The sequence below is a fragment of the Pieris rapae genome, chromosome Z (genome assembly GCF_905147795.1).
Source record: "Pieris rapae chromosome Z, ilPieRapa1.1, whole genome shotgun sequence".
Classification (NCBI taxonomy): domain Eukaryota; kingdom Metazoa; phylum Arthropoda; class Insecta; order Lepidoptera; family Pieridae; genus Pieris; species Pieris rapae.
The window spans coordinates 8,217,503-8,238,200 of NC_059534.1; the positions used below are offsets into that span (position 1 = coordinate 8,217,503).

A 20,698-nucleotide genomic window follows, 5' to 3' on the forward strand; every position below is an offset into this window, starting at 1 on the left:
TAGTAAGTATTATTTTGAAAATACAGAAATTTGGTAAAATATTCTTAACCATAGAGTAGGAAAAAATATAAGTGTATTTATTTATCAACATGCCTTTTATAATCACAGTTAAATTATAAAATATGTGATCCTAAACCTTATAAATACAATAAAAGATTCTTAATATTCCATTGGAATTCCAAAACCCAAATTTGAACCCCACTGTGTTGGGTTAAATGATGTGTCTTATCTTATAATCATTAAACTTAACATTATACTCGTAAAACTTAAGATTGAATTTCGGGTGAGAAATATTAAGTTTGCGAGATAATTATAAAACTAACGTCAGATATAAAATGTTATGTCGGCATCTGCAGCCCCCAACCGTTCATTGTAATCATGTCCATAAGTCAGATACGGATATTTATCGACTTCAATCGATCATAAGCAACAGGTAGCTTACGATATTTAAAAATATTTGTGCGTTAATAATTCAAATGTTAAGACATCTTTAAGGTCAGTGCTTTGTATTGTATCATGACCTACGTTTATAATAATACAAAATGTATGTAAATAATTATACATTTTACATAATGCACATTGCATACTTTCTATGCATTTTAAGATAAACCAAGTTCATCCTTTGATATTACACGAACAAAGTATATTGTTATAAAATGTAGAAGAAATACTGCCTGTAGATATGCATCAGTTGCATGACGTTTTGACGAGCAATTCACATGGTAATGCCAAACATTCGTGGAATGATCGCTTTTAGCTTTAAACCCTGAATCAATGCAGACAGTGGGCCCGATGAATAGAAAGTGCCTCATCTAATTATTATGAAGGTTTAAAAATATATTGTCTTGTTTAACGTATAATTAAATACTGGTTTTTAAAACATTACAGATTTTTCTGGCACTTTGCTGTTAATTATACACATTTCTCCACACATTTTTTAAATATTTCGGATCGAATGAAATGCGATCGCGTGACATGTATAAGGGTATATTATATGCATTATTTAAATTAAAATGATCTCAACAGATGCACTTTTGACATACTCGTCGCACAAAGGGCTGGCTTGTATTCACACGCTCGCAACAAAAGATGTTTTTTGCGAGTGAAGATTCCGAACGGAATCTAAACGCGAATCACATTGTGGGAGCAAGCCTTATTTTAATCAGGCGATTTTTTGCTCGAATCCGTGAGCTGTCTCCTTTGAAATTAACTTTACTCGAAGAAAACGTATGAAATTAAGCACCAAACAATATTGATTATAGTTAAATTTTATAAAAGCAAGAGTTTTTAAATGTGAAAAATCGCCTCTGAGTTCTTAATAACAATAAACAGTGTTATAAATCTTCCTAAACAAAACCCGCATTCTCTTACACCACTCGACGACGAAATGGGCGATTAAAATCAAAAATAAACTACAACTCAGCTCGCTTTTGTCTTACTCGTGTCTACAACAGGCTTTTATCGCTTCACGAAAAAATCTTGAAGGCACTCTACCTTTGAGCGCGCAGGTAATGCCTGCCATTTTGCTCTACCTTTTTATTGTTTTGGATTTAATCGTAATTTGTATGTTTAAAGTCATGCCCCATGTTTGTTTATATATGTTTACTAATTGTTTTTATGAGCTTTACCTCATTTGATTTTCTGAAACTAAAATTGCTCTTTACATATTAAATGTTGTTGTAGTACATACTATAAAGAATGCTAAAACTATATATGAAATCGTGCAAACGCTTTCAGATCTAAAAGCCCTGTCGAGATAGAATCATAACATATGACCGAGACTCTAGAGCCAGGTTATCGCAACGAAGACACGAACTACGTTCAAGTAGAACTCTAAATATAAGACATTAAAACCAAGAATTATTTTATAATAATCCAACCTTTTGAATTATTTTCAAACCATGCATAAAATCTACGTGGAGCCAAATAAATGATGTATATCTCTTGTTCATACTTCTTTAGGTATTGGTTGCTTTGTCCTTATCGAACACGTAGAACTCTTCCCAATAAATTAACGCGACATAGTCTTTAACTGCATAGTACCTGTATACGTATGAATAAAGTCTGTAAGCTAGAATATAAAAGTCAAAGTCAAAAATCATTTATTCATATAGGTAATACAATGTACACATATCACAGTTCTCAAATCAAGGGTGTAGAACGGAAGAGAAGATCTGGCAATAAACTCTCCGCCAATCTTTTTAATCGCCAAGTTTTTTTTCACAAAGTTTGTAAGGAGCTGCAACCTTTACATCATGTTACATAATATGACATTTTAAGTAATAAATAATATAAATTAAAAACAAAGATTTGTTTGAGATTGTTAAAGATCTTTTATCAGCAGGAGGCATGGTGAAATAGGAGCACGCACTCGTGAAAACCGCTCGCAAATATATAGTCGAAATAACCAACATCACCGCAAACACGGATTCAAGTTCGATCAGTCACCACAAGTAGCACCCGTTCACGAGTACGACGCATGGCCAGCCATCGGCCTTCTCGCCATATTTTAGGGAGAGAGACAACCCGAAGCATGGACGCCGCCAACACATCAATACGGCGAAATATACTTTCCTAGGTTTAAACACATTTTAGATATGTAGACCTACCAAAATTAGACTTCGATGGAAGCAATATAATTTTTCTGCAAACTGCTCTGTGAAAACTAAAGTTACTGAAGTATTAGCTGCATCTTGAAATTAATTGTTTACAAATTATGTCACAAATAGATTAATAAATTATAAAAAAAATAAGAGGGTTAATATTAAACTGATTGATACAAAAAATTGTAAAGATCTATAAAATGACAAGATTAAAATGTAGTGCTTTCCAATTGAACTTTTGGTCATCTGTATGATTTCACAAATACTACATATTAAAAGGGGTAAAACATCAGAGCGTTATCTGTTTAAAAAAATATTTTACTGTGATGAAATGTACATAAATATGTATTCCAAGAGCATTAATTGTTTATATTTGACTGTTGTATAAATAAAGGTTACTATCTTGGTCAAATAGAGTGGTATTTAGTCATTTTATTTACCCAGAACCAACCAACTAGTGCACGATAAGAGCAAATAAGATGACTGCTTGATAAAAAATACACATTTTCAATTCTATTAAACTCCTTGGTTACATAAGTGTTTGTTACAACATAGTTTAACCTAAACATAGATTTATATAGCTTTAGTGTATAAATGAAATGAAATCAAAAATCATTTATATCATCATTTATTTATGTAGGTAACATAATGTACATCTATGAACGTCAAAAAAAGGAAATATACATTAAATGCCTCTAATTTTACATTTACTGCCAGTTCAAGAGCGTAGAAAAGAACTGGCAATAAACTCTCCACCACTCTTTTTAATCGCCAATTTCTTTTGCACAACGTTTGTAAGGAGCTGCAATCATTACACCATGTTCCATATGATATCTTGAGTAATAAATTATAATAAAATAAAATAAAATAAAAACAAAGATTTGTCCTCTATCAGCAGGAGGCATGGTGAAATAGGAGCAAGCACTAACATATTCGTACGAACAACACGCAAATACATAGTAGAAACAACTTATACCACCGCATACACGAATTCAAGTACGACCAGTCACCGCAAGAAGCACCCGTCCACGAGTATGACGCATGGCTAGCCATCGGCCCCCGCGCCATATTTTAGGGAGAAAGACAGCCCGACGCATGGACCCCTATAGAAACTAACAAAACATATGAGAAGTTTCTTAATAATTATATAACATCACACTTATAAATTAAATTCAATAAATACGTAAACATGTTTTCGCATTGTTGATCATACCGACAATCAGCATTCTAAATATATATTCAATGACAAAAAGGCTATTCTTAACTAATCTTTTTGTATACAAGTAATAATTGTTAATATTAACTAACGTTAAATAATATTCATACAGATAATATTATCATGACAGATGAATGTGTGTATATGACAAGATTTCACATTGACGCTAATATTGCCATACACGATGGTTCACCTCAGTCTCAGCGATATTTCTAAGAGATTAACAAATGAAGAGTTAGATAAAATTTTTAAATTAAAAACAAATAGCCAAGACAGTGTTGTTAATTATCAAGTCATGCGTGTGGGACCTGCGGGAGAAGGTTTGCTTAGTGCAGTTTATAGAATCAATGTTAAAGGTGAAAAATATAATACTAGTTTTGTCGCTAAAGGACTTGTCCTCGATTTGAGACTCCGAAAAACTTTGAATTGTGAAATCTTTTTCCAAAGAGAGGTTGAATTCTTCACCAAAATTTTACCAATACTCACGGATTTACAAATGTCGCTAAATGCGAAAGAATGCCTCCAAAACTATATTCCGCTTTGCTATCATTCCTATTGCGACGGCTATAATGATTTTTTAGTCATGGAAGATATGTCTGAAAGTGGATATACATCATTGCCTCACGCACCAACAGATTTTCAGAAAGAAGGGACCTTAAAAGTGTTGGCTCATCTGCACGCGTTATCAATGGCCTTACGCATAAAAAAACCAGAACTATTTTACAAACTAGCCAAAGAATTACCTGAATGCTATTTCATTGATAGAAGAAAGACTTGGTATTCCAAGTGGCTTCAAAGGGCCATAGATATCGACAAGGCTGTGGTAGCCGAGTTTAAAAATAAAATTGACAACGTGTATCATGAAAAGTTTATGCAATTCATCAATAATGATGTTTATCAACAATTACAAAATATTTCTAGCACTTGGGGTGACAATACAGTGTTCAATCACGGAGACTGTTGGTACGCAAATTTTATGAGTTCAAAGGAAGGCGTAGTAGCTCTCGATTTCCAGTTATATAGATTTGCGTCCCCAGCTGTAGATCTAACATACTTTATGATGACGTGTGCTAATGTCAGCCCACTTGTTGAAGATTATAAAAATACTTTAAATGTGTATTATTCATATCTGCGGTATTATATGGAGGACATGAATCTGAACGTAGACGATGTATTTCCCAGACATGCTCTGGACTCCGAAATGCATAAATATGGAAAGATTGGTTTTTTAGTCGCTTTATCATCAATACCATTAATCATAAGTGAAAGGTGTGATGTTATGCAATCCTTTGAGGAAAAATTTAATGATCATGATATTATCCCGCTAGAAGAACTTTGGGTACTTACACCTTTTAAGACAGACGAAGAAAAAATGCGATTAATAAATGCTTTGCAACTATCTGTAGATGTAGGGTTAATATAATTGCAAGCAATCTTTGATTTTTGAGTTTACTCAATTTTTTTCGTACTAATTTGTTATTATTTTATTATGTCATTAATTTTTTGTTATTGAACTTTAGTATTAGTTTTAATAAAATTATACAAATGTATTCCATTACCATGTAAAAATATAAAGTCGATGCAAGTCACGTCGGCTTCCTAAAAACAGCGGTCTAAAGTTAATATAATTCTAAGACATTCCGTACGCAAAAATTGGTAGCAAATATGTAGCAACATAGAATATAAATGTGATGATTTCTTTTATTTGTACATATATAATGAGGTTGTTTAGCTATAGACGAAATTCTTTTAATCGATAAAGGTGACATTTGATATAATGTATATTTTTCGAAAACGTTTAAAATAATGTCTTACTAATCGGTCGTACGAAAATTATTTTATAAACTACATCCACAACTTTATTTCAAATTACTTGTTTGTGCGCAAGGTAATATAACGTGGTATATTAACTCCCTTTCTGTCTAATTGTATTTACACTGCGAAAAGACATAGAGTTCTAGAGGTGGTGCAATTATTGTTTGGTACTAATTCTTTGTCCGAGGTAGCTGTTAGCTCTTCGTTCTCCTGTGATGTCGACTAACCCTTTTTGCTATTTCCTTAAAAAGCCTTATATAGAAACCCACGAACCAAGGGTCTAGACACCGTATGCTTTGGTAAGTATTAAGTGAGTAGTAAATGCTTACCAAAACATACGAAAACAACTTTTACTTGTACAGTTCCACTAAAATCACTCAAAGAACGTTGACGCATGTTAATATAAAGAAACAATAAAGGGCAAATGGTAGAGGGCAAGCTAAAGCGAGGAGACCCGTGTCTTAACACAATGACGTTTCGGGGCAGTAGCCGCTAATGTTTACATTAATAATTTATTATACAAAGAACTGTTTGGGCCACAAGAGGTAATTTGTATAATTATGTGAAGGTTCTATATCACAGAACTATAGATACTATCAACCATGTATGAGTACTTTGTTTTGCTATGTTTTTTGTCGAAAAGAGTTTATAAAAAGCTGTCTGAACAAAAGTATTTCACTCTCCAATTTCAATTATGTTTTAGAAGCTGATTCTTTCTGATCTCAGTAACAAACAATACGTCGATCTGTATATCTAATGTTCAAAATGAATTCATTAGTTCGTTTAGTTAATACCTGACGAATATTAGAGCCGAAATAATCACATATGTTCAACTAAGTAATTCATAAAAACCCATTTGATTCGCTCTTAAACGATAATGCTTCTAAAAATTAATGACAAACGTTTTAAAAGGCTTATGAAAAAAAATGTCGTTTTAAATGTATGCTAATTATTTAAATTTAACATGAGCCATTAAAAGTTAACATACGGCGACACCATACTTTGATGTTCAATAAAAAAGGAATCATGAGAGTATTTGAAGGAACTTTGTTGTTAGAGACCACTTCTAAAGTCAGATAAGGTCCTCGTAACATGAAAAAAGTCGAACCCATTTTGTAAACAGGTTGTAAACGATCTTGTTAGATGTTTTAAAGCTTTAGCTAAAAAGAAAACATCAAAACTCTGGTCATAATTACATACGATTTCAGCCAAGTATTAATAAAATATACCGCGTATAATTCTGAGATTTTGAATTAGTATCAATTGTATTTTTTTAATAACTTAAATATAGAATAAAATGTAAGTAAATGCCTAGTAGCCGGTATTAAAAATGCTACACTTCAACATTTTGTGCAGAAATGTATTTATTAATAAAATTCTTGTTTTATGTCTATATAAACGCAAATACTTGCTCATTGATGAGGAATATTGTGAAAAAATTGGCATCACTTAAAAATCGTCAAAACATCTATCACATAATTTGATAAAAATAGTGACAAGACATAAAATTTTAAATTACTGATTGTTTGAAATTACTTGTAATATTTGAGTTTAAATTCTGCATCAGTAGCATATATCTCGATAAATTTTAATACACACATCCAAAATTTTGTGGCATTTGAATTTAGAAACATTCCACTGAATAAGTTTTAATAAAATTCTATAACATTTATTCATTAATTTTGCATCCGTATGAAATCATTTAATTAACACATAATTACGACGACTGGTTCTTTAAATGTATTTTTAATATAGTAAACAACTAATTCAAGGTTCTAAACATATCTATGAAAACACGTCTTTTGACATGTTTGTTGTAACTTAATAAACGCATATACCACATAATATATATTAGCACTTATTTCTAGAATATTCGAGTTAATATAATATATAATACAATAAGATGTATTAAACCATTACTGTTTTGTATTGGGGTATGATTTTTTTATATATTATAACAGCTGCATTATTCAATGCTGTTTAATTAATTTAATTAAAATAACTGCCTTTCATATTGAGGATTTCCGTCAATATGTAGTTACATTCCATTCGCTGTATGTAAAAACAAACAACGTATTGCCAGCATCGCGTCATGATCCTGAGCATAAGAATGCTAATTGCAAGTTATCCTTGAAGTCAATAACTAAGAATAAAAGATTTTTTTTTCATTTATTTATTAGCCGGATAGTAAAAGATCTTTTTTTTGATTGTGTTGCACTAGTACACGTGTCATCCTTCTATCCTTACCCCAACGTGTGTGAACGGATGATTCTACATGTCCTAAGTAAGGCTTGCTCGAAAGGAAAAACATTTTACATTGCAAGGAAAGTATGAGGAGGTGTCTTATATGGCAGATACGGAAAGTACATGTATATTGTATACTAAATAAAAATAATCAATGTTACAAAGCTGCTCCGTTTTTTTTTGTATCTCTGACGAACGAAACAATTCAGGTAATGTCCCATCGCTCGTGCATTATACAATAGTGAAGTAGGTGTTGAATAGTAGGTGTTTTGTGTTGTGAAAGATAATTCACATATCCCACGTTTTGTATTGCCCAATTATTTAACTGTGTGCTAAATTTCCGAAATATAAATGGAATTACTTATAAAGAATGTCAAAAATTTAAAATATAACAGCACTGTTAAACACGAAGAAATCATCCAATTAACAGTCAAATATCTGAAGTGAAGTGGAGAGATCATTTAGGCCTTTGGGCACACGCATTAAAGTAACGAAACTTGTCTGACTGGTCGTTAAAATTCCCCGTAATTCGTCGCGGAGAAGGCGGGTTTAACACCATGTTTTACACATTTATGTCTTGTGTGTAGCGCCGAAACTTAAAATTATCTGCATGTGCATGCGAGGTTGGTTGCGTCAAGTGTGTTAACCTTCTACGCCAAAAAAAAAAATCATGAAATTATGGAAGGTCGATCATTTAATATTTTAAGAAAAAAGTACTTAAAACTCTATGTAACCTCTTTACATGAGTTCAGGAACAAAGTATTAGTTTACAATTATTTTAAATAAATGGAACTTTGATTTATGTAACTTTATTTTTATAGCATAGTTTTGATACATAAAAGTAAAAGCTCCATTCACTTTACTTGCGAAATAAAAATCTTGAAAAGGATTGCGTAGGTTGGTTGATAAAAAATTACCAATCAATACTTATAACATGCAAAACGTATTTAAATTCGTTTTGCAAGCATTCTATGCTCACTAGGCACGACATTACAAATCATAAATAAAGTCTACGATATATTTTTAGAATTCCAAGTGCAGATAGAGCCTTAAAAAATAAACAGAGAGATCGGTTTGTCCCTGATTAGTGAAAAACGTCTGCCTAGTAATACACAATTTACTAATTTTTATTATGAATTATTAATAATTATTTAGTTATTTATGGTTTTATATTATTCACTGATTTCATTGTATACTGTCAATTGCGATGAAAACGAATTTATGTAATTTATTAAAAAAAATATAACAATAATTATTTGTAAGTAAATTTTGATATTTCAATTAAAACATTGATGTTAGCAACAAATAACAAGTAACAAATTGCAGTTTAAATGTTACTTCTCTAAAAATACATGTTCTATATTAATATTACTTACGTTGTACCGTTTTGGGTGGAAATATAAAAAGCTTTGTGTCTTAAATTCAGCCATTTAAATCATTGATAATAACAAAAATTAACTGACCTTGACGATTCCGGAGTCCTATTTCGATGAAGTTTATTTGCATTTGAACGGGTCGTTTTACAAGGTTGGCCCTGATAAATTTTATCCTCAAGGATACTTCTGGACAAGGTACGCATTGTCCCCGATTTAATGTAAATAAAAGTTACCTATGCTTAGTAAAATATGGGACACAATTTGTTTATCTTAGATTAAATTTGAAACGGTTTCTTGGCAAAATACTACGCTTGGAGATCGATTTGGTATATTTTATGTTACCAAATTAAGTCCCCGATGTTATCGCGTTTATAATATTAATTTTTTTATTCAGTCAGTAAATTTTTATTAAATACATATACTATGGTATCGTTAAGGTTTGTAACTTATGTATTCCCAAGCTTAAATAACAATGATCTTGATGCCTTTAGTTGAAAATTATTAAAAACGATATTCTGATCTGTATTTATTTAGTAGAAAAAAACATATTGTAATGAAGACAAATAAATTAGAGGAAAAAAGATGCAGAAATCTAACTATGAAATATTATGGATATCATACTGATACCCGTATACACTGAGGAAAAAGTAGTAAGTTTCAATAGAATATAATAATTTTCTTTAAAAAGTCAAATTACAAAAAAAAATTCTTATTATCTAAATAAATGTTGATAATCGAATGGTGTATATTCAAAATTGTGACAACAACATCTCGACCTATGATTAAACTTCGACACAGTTACATAAAGTTTTCTCTCTCCTCCGCATCTCTCATAATGTATTAATGAAAAAATACACCTACAAGTGCAATGTCATATAATTGAACAAAAACAAAAAACACCTTCTTTCTTATATGCCATCTATTAAAAACAACTATTCAACTTTGCCGTATAAAATTGCCCAATAACATGTAGGTGGATAATATGTTCAATCGTAGGGGCAATCCTTGCCTTTGGATAGTAAGGTATTTTTAAATATTAAGTCAAGACTATACAGCCTATTTTTGAGTAACAACGCTTAATGTACCGTTTTGAATATGGCTTTAGTCCGTCAGTAACGCGATGTTGCAATCGGCGCGTGCCTTGGCTTGCCATTGGAAAACTAGAACCTGATTGAATTTGAAACTTTAGCGCTGGGGTCTATTGGGTTTATTTTAATATGAAATGAAGTTTATTAAGGTTGTTGTAAAAGTTTTTAACTGCGGTTGCAGTGTGGGAAGAAAGCTGACGTCATAGTTTAAAATTAATATCTACTTACATGAAGAACCTTATGACACGAGCTTACTAGATAATGAAGATGGGAAGGAGTGTGTTTGTTAACTATGACATCACATAGTATTTTTAGTTACTTATCTACAACAACTATACGTGACGAGAAGGATTAGCAATGAAATGCTATATTTACTATTTTTTAATATGATTTTTGTGTTTAGGCAGTAATTTAATACATAGTAAACTCTAACATATAGCTTTTATGGTTTTAGAAGTTGTGCATGATTAAATACTTACACCAACGTACAAAATGAAGTTGAAGGCGATCCACTTAACTATTTGTCCTGCTCTCTAGTTATGTGTTTCATATATCCGTCTCTTTCTAGCCAAAACGCAGCCTCCGAGCCGGAGTCGTATTCTGAGAAGTCTGAGCGCCGAGATATTATACTTTATAGAATTATATTATTAATATATTTGTTATGATTCTTTATTTAATCAGACGTTCTTTTTGAACAATATTATAGAGACATATGAATTTAAGTAGGAAGACCAATCAAACTTTTCACAGACACACATATATTAGAACAAAGAAATTACAAACAAGTAAGGAAAATAACGGAAATATTTGATGTCCGTCAGTGCTTTGGATAGATGAGGGTAGGTACAGGACAGATAACAGATAAGATCTTATGCATTGTGATGTGAGCGCCAATCATAAAATAACTACAAAGATTTTAAGCCTTATCTATCGAAATCTTAATTTTTCTTAATTTACAGTAATCCTCTTTAATGTCTGACCTAAAATCTAATTGTAGCGAACACTTCAAGCAAGCTGGACGATAGCTAAAGATTACACAAAGTCGTTGACACTGATAACAATGTTTGTGAATAGATAATGTGACCACGTAATTAATAAAGTAGTTTTAATAAGTGTAAAATGTGAGGTTTATCCATAAAATACGAATTTAAAAAATGCAAAATGTTTAATTTTAACGATTCGAATGTAGATGCATTAGAACATTTTAGGTGGAAGCAAACTCTAGCTGCAATGCGAATGTATCATCACTACATTCCTTTTATTTTTAATTATTTCTTTTGTTATCCTAAGCCTAACATATGTTAATAGATAACAAAAAATAATTATACCTTAAATATAGCAAAAGAATTCTTAATATATATAAAAGGTTTCAATTTTTTTTTTCAGAGGAAAAAAATCATTTTTTTTTTATAGAACAGGGGGCAAACTTTATTTGCCTAGAATTAAACATTAATAAGTAGCAAAGTAAGGATACAGATGCTAAAATTTCGAAGGTGTTAAAATATATAAATGATTAAATACATTTAATTAAGTAATACATTATTCGTGTGTGTGATCGTGTAAAATCGATGCAGGTGATTTAGTGCTACAGATATTTTGTTTATATAACTAGTGTTTATGTAACTATAAGTTTTTCCTCTGAAACAAACTTGAAATAAATTATTATTATTATTAAATTCTGGTTAAGTATATTCCGCAATAGCTTATTTTTGTTTTGTTTAACTAGAATTAAAATGAAAGTGAGGGCGATTTGTACTCTACAATATAAAAAATACGTGTTCTTGTGAAATTTTATGAGATATACTTGTTTGAATATTATTATTTTATTTCTCTTGACAAAATGTTGGAAGACCGGAATTTTTAAAATTAGTCGCATCATCAAGCAAGTGTGAAAACCAGTTTGTTATCTAAGTCATAAAATTATGAAGTAAAATTTCCCAGAAACCGCCCAAAATAGAGATATATGGCAAGATATAATGGGTATGTTAGTTTACAACATATTTTTTACAATACGTAGGGGGACATATGCAGGGGACATTGTAGCCTATAAACTACCCGTTCAGGTAGATCTGTCGCTAAGAAGCTAGGCACCAGGGCAGTGTTAAATCTTCCCTTTGCTATAAAGGGTCTTTATTTGCTTTATGCTCTGCCGCCGGGCCCGGGCGACAACTCCTCCCTTAAAATTCTCATGATATTAATTAAAGAGTTTATTAATTGTGCTATTCATTTACTGACATATTTTACAATTCTATGACAGAATATTTCCAGTGTCGAAGTGGCAACGTAAGGATACAGATGCTAAAATTTCGAAGGTGTTAAAATATATTGATTTTTTTTTATGTTTATGTGGAGTCCTGGAATAGAAGTCTTCATAAGAGCACGTTTTCTTAGACTATTATCATAACTTTATTTGCCTAGAATTAAACATTAATAAGTAAATAACTGACGACTAGTTGGGAGAATAAAAAGCAATATAAATATATCTATAAAACCCATCTTCCTTCGGATTAATTAAATTGTAAGGAATATTAAAACAATCAATCAAATTAATCTTCAATTGCTATGAGTTGCCTATAAAGAATCGTTATAAATCAAGCCAAGTTCGTAGAATTGTTTAAAAACTTTAGAAGTGCGGCTCACTCAATAGTCCTGTTAAATATGGAGAAGATGCCGCGAGGGCCGTTGCATATTTCTGTAAATGCATTTATATTCGCTGTGGTAATAATTCTTATTGGTGATTAGAACGCGTACAACCCATGCGCGCACGCATTGCTTTTATATATTATTATTACTACAACACTTAAAAACTATACCATTAATACCCGGTAGTGTTGTAAATGTAAAATATTCCAATACCTATAGTACCTGCCTGCCGTGAAGTAAATCACGTTATGCACACAGTACATACCACATGCAATACCTGTTGAAAAAGGCATTTACTAAGCCTTGGACTAATGACACATAGCATAGCTATATCTCGCTTTTAAGCCATTTATTAAGTTTTGCATATTTTATTTTATCAAAACATTTAGAACAACGTCAAAAAATCGCCAAACTGTATAGCAGTTTGTTGGCGATCATAGCGCTGTGTTTTTCAACAATCGTATGAGTTTTACAATTAATTACGTTATGTATACAAATTTCTAATTTCTTTTATTTATGTTATTAATTTATTTAATATATTTAATGTAATTTTTTTTTGAAGATTAAGTCTACAAAACAGATTAATGATATGTTATCTGAGGGAACTATTATAGTAAACAGCTACAAGCGCGTTAATAGAAATAATGTATTTGTAATTCATATTGATTTCATAAGGAGAAAATTCTAAGAACAGAACGTTACACGAAACCAGTTTCAAGTAACGCAATAAACGCTTATACCAACTCCTTGTTCTCTAATGTGTTTACAATATTTTAATAAGCATTAAGTTATTTGCTGTTATGGCTTTTTTTTATAGAACAGGGGGCAAACGGGCAGGAGGCTCACCTGATGGTAAGTGATACCGCCGCCCATGGACATTCTAAATGCCAGAGGGCTCGCGAGTGCGTTGCCGGCCTTTTAAGAATTGGTACGCTCTTTTCTTGAAGGACCCTAAGTCGAATTGGTTCGGAAATACTTCAGTTGGCAGCTGGTTCCACAAAGTGGTGGTGCGCGGCAAAACGAGCAGCGAGCAACTGCTCTTATTCCACGAGTTTTTAGAAATAGAATATTAATGTTTCTTAGACTAGAGAAACATTTCTTCTGTCAACAGCTGCTGACTTATAGTGTGGATATTTGGTGTGTTCTGTACAATATGCAAGATACCATTAATTACGATACAACCGTAATGTAACGTGCAAAGGATTTTTTTATAAAACTGTCAGAATATAGTGTTTTCCAGTGCCCATGGGCACTCTCAATTCCAGACGGCTTGCGAATGCTCTGATGGCCTTTGAGAATTGCTACGCTATTCGATAAAAATGTTTACGAGCGAGATTACCCAAACTTTAGTTCGTTTCATATCCTAAAAATATATGTAAATTGAATATTTTAGCCGGGAGCAATATTTACTTGTTGATATAAGATAGCGACTAGTTTAATATCGATATTCCCCGACAACAATTTTTATCTGAATGTACACAGCAAATAGCTTGGCACTATAAATAAAATATTAACCGTTTGATAATCTCGTTTGCGTATTTGAATTATTCCAGTATGTAAAGAACACTATCGGGAATTTATTTCCAAGGTATTTGTGAGTCTTAGCTTATTGGTAAAGGATCTCAATGGCGTCGCACATTCAAACCTCAGCTTTGCATTAATGGTTTTTCTTTCTAAGTACACTTGCGTACACAACAGATATTTTATCGCGCAATATTTTGTTTTCTGCAATTGATTATCATAGTACTAATTGAGACTGTATTCTGAGAGGTAAGCATTCTCCTGTAAATATACAAACTGGATGAAAATGGACCAATTCGACTTAAGGTCCTTCAAGAAAAGAGCGTACCAAATCTTAAAAGGCCGGCAATGCACTCGCGAGCTGGCATTGAGAGTGTCCATGGGTATCACTTAACATCAGGTGAGACCACTGCCCGTTTGCCCCCTGTTCTATAAAAAAAATGGAAATATTGAAAGCGAAAACCACTTACAAAACATATTTGCGAAGGTAATATTAAATTCGATAAACATATTGTGGAGGTTGTATTCGAAGAAATTGATTGTTGTGTCTCGATTTTCATTACTTCCTAGAATTTTATTAAGGAAATACATATAACTAATTCATAAATTGTTAAATATTTTTCTACTTAAAATTAAATATCCCATGATTTATCTCTTATAGTTTTTAGTATAAGTAATTTTTTGCACGTAAAGTTTAGAGATATCTCGTAATATGTACAAGCACAGTATATCTAAGACAAGGCCTGTAAAACCAAAGAAGTTCATGGCTGTTCTGTATTTGGAATATCTTGGCCTAGCAACAGCAATGAGGGCCTTGTTTTCAAGTGGTTTGGTAGAAGGGCTTATTGGGTTCGATTCCCAGTCGGAATGTAAGTTGTAAAAATTTTTGTCCACCTTCAGTCGATGTCCTACATATGTCGTAAATTTTATTACCAAATACTTCACACGTTCATAGTCTCTTAAGGTATAGACTAATTATTGCATTTGTTGCATTAATATGGTTTAACAGTAATTGAAAGCGAACGACATTTAATGATAATTCTATAATGCATAATCGGAAAAAGGATTTTACTATTAAGTATAGCGAATAATATTTTATTGATTGTTATAATGATTTATGACTTATGCCGGCAGGAAATATTTACTTACTTCATCGGGAAGATAGTGTACAAAGTAACTAAAATCCTTATTAGACCTATCACATATTAAAACAATGGCCATGTTATTTATATATTTAATGTATTAACTGTTTATAGGTAAAGAATACTTTTTTATGTATAGTTTTTTAATGTTCTTTTAGTATACAGTTTTTATTTGTTCCATTACTTTTGTCTAATTAATTGTAGTAACCACTTCTTGCGTTAATTTAATATTTTTCTCACAGTGATTGCCTGCAGGAGATCTTTCAAAATAGAGAGAGATGGAACCAATTGGAGAAGGCCTATATACCCAATATATAGGTATATAATATATTTCATTTATTTTCCAGGAATAAATGACGCTTTATTAAATGTACTGTATTGCTGTATTTAATAAAAATAGTACACTTACTATATATGTATTGCAGGAAAATTGTGAAATAAAAAAACAAGAAATGTTTTTTAATATTTAGTTCAAATTGGACATGGCAAAATGCGTCTAAAAAAACTTGCATTGCAGTGTTTGATCGATATCATGAATGTTACCATAAATACTTTGTAAATACTTTACAAAACTCATGACACAAACTCAACAATTTTTCTTTATTGTGACAGCTATTGACATAAATAATAAATTAAGTTTACACGCGGACCTCGACAAGTTGACCAACATGTTGTTTATCGAGTCGGGGGCATTGTATCTATACGAACGGACTCGTGCCCCAGCTAACTAAGCCGGCACGCTCGCGTCAAATGACTATGGAATTTCACTGGTACACAAGAAACATAGATGCAGCCATGTATTTAGTATAAGTTGCCTAATTGAAGGTACATGATCAGCCGTCTTCTGCAGCCGTCGATTTCAAACAATGCTCTTATCTTAACAACAATGACGATAGATGTAAAAATTTAGTACTTAAAAAAATCTTGCCTTAAAAATCATTTAAATACAGCAATAACGTTATATTTCTATGAACTTGATGATATACTATGTAAGTAAAGATGCTGTCGAGGACCAGCGTGAGGTCTAAAAACAGGCATGCTCTGAGATGATGCGATAGTGTGGGCACGACAGCCAACCACGATCCTGCTATCTACTATCTGACGTTGGACCGCAAGCTTCTCTTTAGTCTGTAGCCGACTTACAAAAAGTCAGCTTGTTTTTTATGTGTAGCGCCCACTGCTTTTGTTCTCTGAGTTTCTATACATAGATTTTCCTTGTCTCTTGGGTCAATAACGAATAATTAAAATGATTAAAAAAAACTTATATAAAATGATTACTCTAGAAATAGGTCCAATCCCATAATGTAATGTGATTCTTAAGCAATTGAAAACGAATAATTTCTAGTACAAAATTCCTAGCAACTACTCTAGCACTTAGTGATTTAATAAGAAAAAGTGTCCGACACGTTTTACAGCGCAGAGGAACAATCAAAAGCTATTAAACAATCATGTATTTCGTTTTTTTTTCCTTGGCCACCGCACGGCTACAAATTGGTAAGGACCTCTTCCCAAGCTCACGCTTTTTTCCTTTTTGATATATAGCTTGTTTTATGAAGGCTTTCGAGCCGTATATGAAGGTCGCCCGCTGATCGAAAATTACCGGACAATAATGCTTGTTCAATTCTAACCTCATAATGCACTTTTACATGTACTTTATTATAGGTATTACGCAGTTGTATGTGCGAAGAATATTCTATACAAGTAAATGCCGGTCTATGGAAGAAGTATTAAATTAATTATTGTGATTTCGTATGTCCTTGATTTTCATAAGATAATTATTGCAATTATTTCGGTGCAAGTTTTTTCGTTTCGGAGGCCAAGACACATTTTGGGTCGTTGAGCCAAATGGTATAAGTGTAATTATTAAAATTATACACATTAATACTCTCAAAATAATAAAAACGAAGATTTGTTTGGCACTGCTTGAGCAATAACCAAACAATTGGACAAATATAACCTTCGTTTTTCATTATTATTGGGTGTAACTTTATTGTATTGAACCTGTTACCAATAATACATAGTCCACACGTATAAGAGTAGACTATAAAAATGTGCATAGATACTATCTGTATTAAGTACGTGAAAATATATTGTTTACAATCAGGTACTAAAACAGATTGATTTAAAAAAATAACCGTCTAGAAAATTCGCGCCAACCAGCAAGAAAACATACGCCATCTTGGAAATCAGGTTACAGCGCAGGCGCCCTCGACACGTTTAGATGAAATAAAACCTACGTGGTATATACGTTAGCACAAAACTTTGATCGGTCGTTCAACCATGTCGTTCTAATCTCTCTTTCCTCCACCATTCCTATCTCACTCACACGTACCGTTAAAGTGGTATGTCTGAGTTATGGCATTCCAATGTTGCCACCTCCACTTCGGAGGCTGTGCATTGGACTTACCAAACGAAAACAACGTAGCTACACATGGCTTTGCTTGTTTCATTTTCCTATACGATGCTTTCACACCTCGCAAGGTTCGCTTTTAGATTTGAAAATAACATTCCAAATATCATAACTCTTCAATTGGAATGCGGCGAGAAATTGTATTGGTGATTGGCGTAAAACATAGGCATTCGTCACACGTAATATAGAATATATTTTAGGTATCTTTCTATGTTGTTTAACATTATACCGTCGATAAATATTCTAAAGTATAAACTGACACATATTATACCAAAATTTTCCTTCTGGCAGTGCTTTTATTATCATAATGTGCTTTCGACAGAATCAACATTATTTTACATATGCTAAACGTATATAGTATGGGTTATTGTTTAGGAGTATGCATTTCTTTAGTCAAGTCTTGAATATCGCCACTAGACCAGACTGGGTAGGTAAGGACCACCTGACACCTCAACTATGTTGGCTTATGTCTATTCCAGAAATTGTTTTCAGTTAATATGCAAACTTATTTTTATTTAGACATTGTTATTCATACAATAAGATCTTCCGCAATGGATTGGAATGTTGTAATAAAAATAATGTTCGTCAATTAATTCCTTCGTTGTAACTTTATTAATAGGCAACAACATGCACATTTCTGATAATAATAATCAATTTAGCTTTTACTCGCGGCTGATTGCGTAGAGTACGTTTACAATACATGCAGCGCCATCTAGTTTCGAATGGTGTAACGACATTAAGTTTTACTACACAACTCTATCATGATGTTACACTTCTTTTAGAATAGCATAACATGTTAGATTTTGCTTTGATCTTTCTAGAACCTTTTTTTAAAGTACTAAATGGCTTAAGAAATATTGTTTACTCAATAATTTTCAGTCTCAAATCGAAGGAGCACAAGTCACCATATGCGGCGCGAATGGCCGATGACGCGATCGCTTGTCGCCTTTCACAACCGATATAGTGAACCTTATTTGGCTACATTGAAAAACTTTTAATTATACAAATTGTATGAAAAATTTACATTTGATTTTAGATAAAAAATTCGTAGAAGCAGAAGATAAATAGTAGTTGGTTAAGTGGCCTTTGTAGGCTTTAAAAATTATATAATCAGACTAATCATATTAATATACCTGTTGTTTTTTTAATTTTATCAACCGTCAAGGGAAAATTGCCTGGCCTATATTGCGCTGATAAGCCGCAAACGGCACTAATGTGAAAAGAGACATCTATTGTGTTCACGATACTATTATGATGATAGTACAGCGCGTGCTACGTAAGGAGTTCCACGATCCAACGAGACCTGAAACAGGAGAGCCTGGATGTCTTCATCGGCACGCTGGCGAGACGCATGTTCCTCTACTACTCCCGACCACAGCCGAGCCTTCCAGCGCGAGCTAGTGCGCGCGGAGGACTCTGATGTCTCATAAAGTTTCTTTTCGACACAACTAATTTTAAACAAAAGGGCTGGGACTCTCCCGCCGGAAAATCGGCGAGCACGAAGGACTTCGTCCTCAGGTCCCTCGTTGGGCTTCCTTCGGGTCAACCGGAGGTCCCACCCGGTGTGGTTTGACCGCGAGTCTGGTGCGCGCCCTACTGCCGTCGGGGGGGGGTCTCCCCAGGCCCACAGACACACAACAGCGAGTGCTACGAGAGCGAAGACGCTCCACAGCACCTACAAGGTCCAGGGCCGCTCCAGGCCCGCAACAAAGACCGCCGATGAGCGGGGTGCGAAACTGATACCGCTTCCGGCGCCACCCACGGGTGCAGCACGGAAGACAGAACTCAGATCTGAAGGGTAACTGACCGGCATCTGTCGATAGCTCTTCGGAAAATCGACCTATGATCTGGAACTGACACGACAGTTACAAATTAATCTAGTTCACTAAATTAATAATAGATGGCGTTTAAATTATAAATGTTCTAACTTTAAGATTATTACGTTAGTTCTACATAAGTGCGTATTAATATTCACAGATTTATTTAGGTTTATAAAAATAAATGATAAAATAAATAAGCGATAATACAAAATCAAAGACGGTACGGCGTGATAACGCCCTCTATGAGATACATTACACAGCAACGTTTCAATATTAAGATAGTCAACGTCAGGTTTTTACTGTTTACAGAATAGATGGCGCTGGTGGTCAACTTCATACTTAATAATTTATTAACTTTTGCATTAATATTATGCTTCCATGAGTTTTGGCTAAGTGAATTACTATTTTAGTTTTGTAAAAAATTTAATTACATTATAATTAGTTTATCTAATTTTATTCGGCTTTTTCACACGCGTTAATTAGGTCAAATCGTTAAATAACCTTCATCTATGAATCAAACACATAATTTTATTGGAACCAATACTTAGTCTTGATTAGCGCGTTCAACAAACTTTTCAGCTTTATAATATAAGAGTAGATTATTTAATAAGCTAAGTTTATGCTGAGCCAATTTATATGTTCCGTTATAAACGGGCAACATAATCGATTTGATAGATTAATTCAGACATATAAAATTATCAACGACAATATAAGGCGCATTATTCCTCTGATTCAGGAACCTAACACGAATTTCATGCATCCGATTAAATGTTTAAACGCGTATTTTATTTCAGTATAAGGTTACATATATAAAGTGGCA

At 32.7% G+C, this 20,698-nt stretch overlaps 2 protein-coding genes across 2 annotated transcripts in view; one reads left to right on the forward strand and one right to left on the reverse strand.

Moving 5' to 3' along the window:
• The window catches only part of LOC110998172 (epidermal growth factor receptor), a 68,989-nt gene that overhangs the window by 14,994 nt on the left and 33,297 nt on the right, over positions 1-20,698 (reverse strand). The window lies entirely within an intron of this gene.
• LOC110998173 lies at positions 3,995-7,971 on the forward strand. The gene has a single exon (XM_022266665.2). It carries the CDS (start codon positions 4,004-4,006, stop codon positions 5,240-5,242), a length of 1,239 nt encoding a protein of 412 aa, XP_022122357.2. The 5' UTR covers positions 3,995-4,003; the 3' UTR covers positions 5,243-7,971.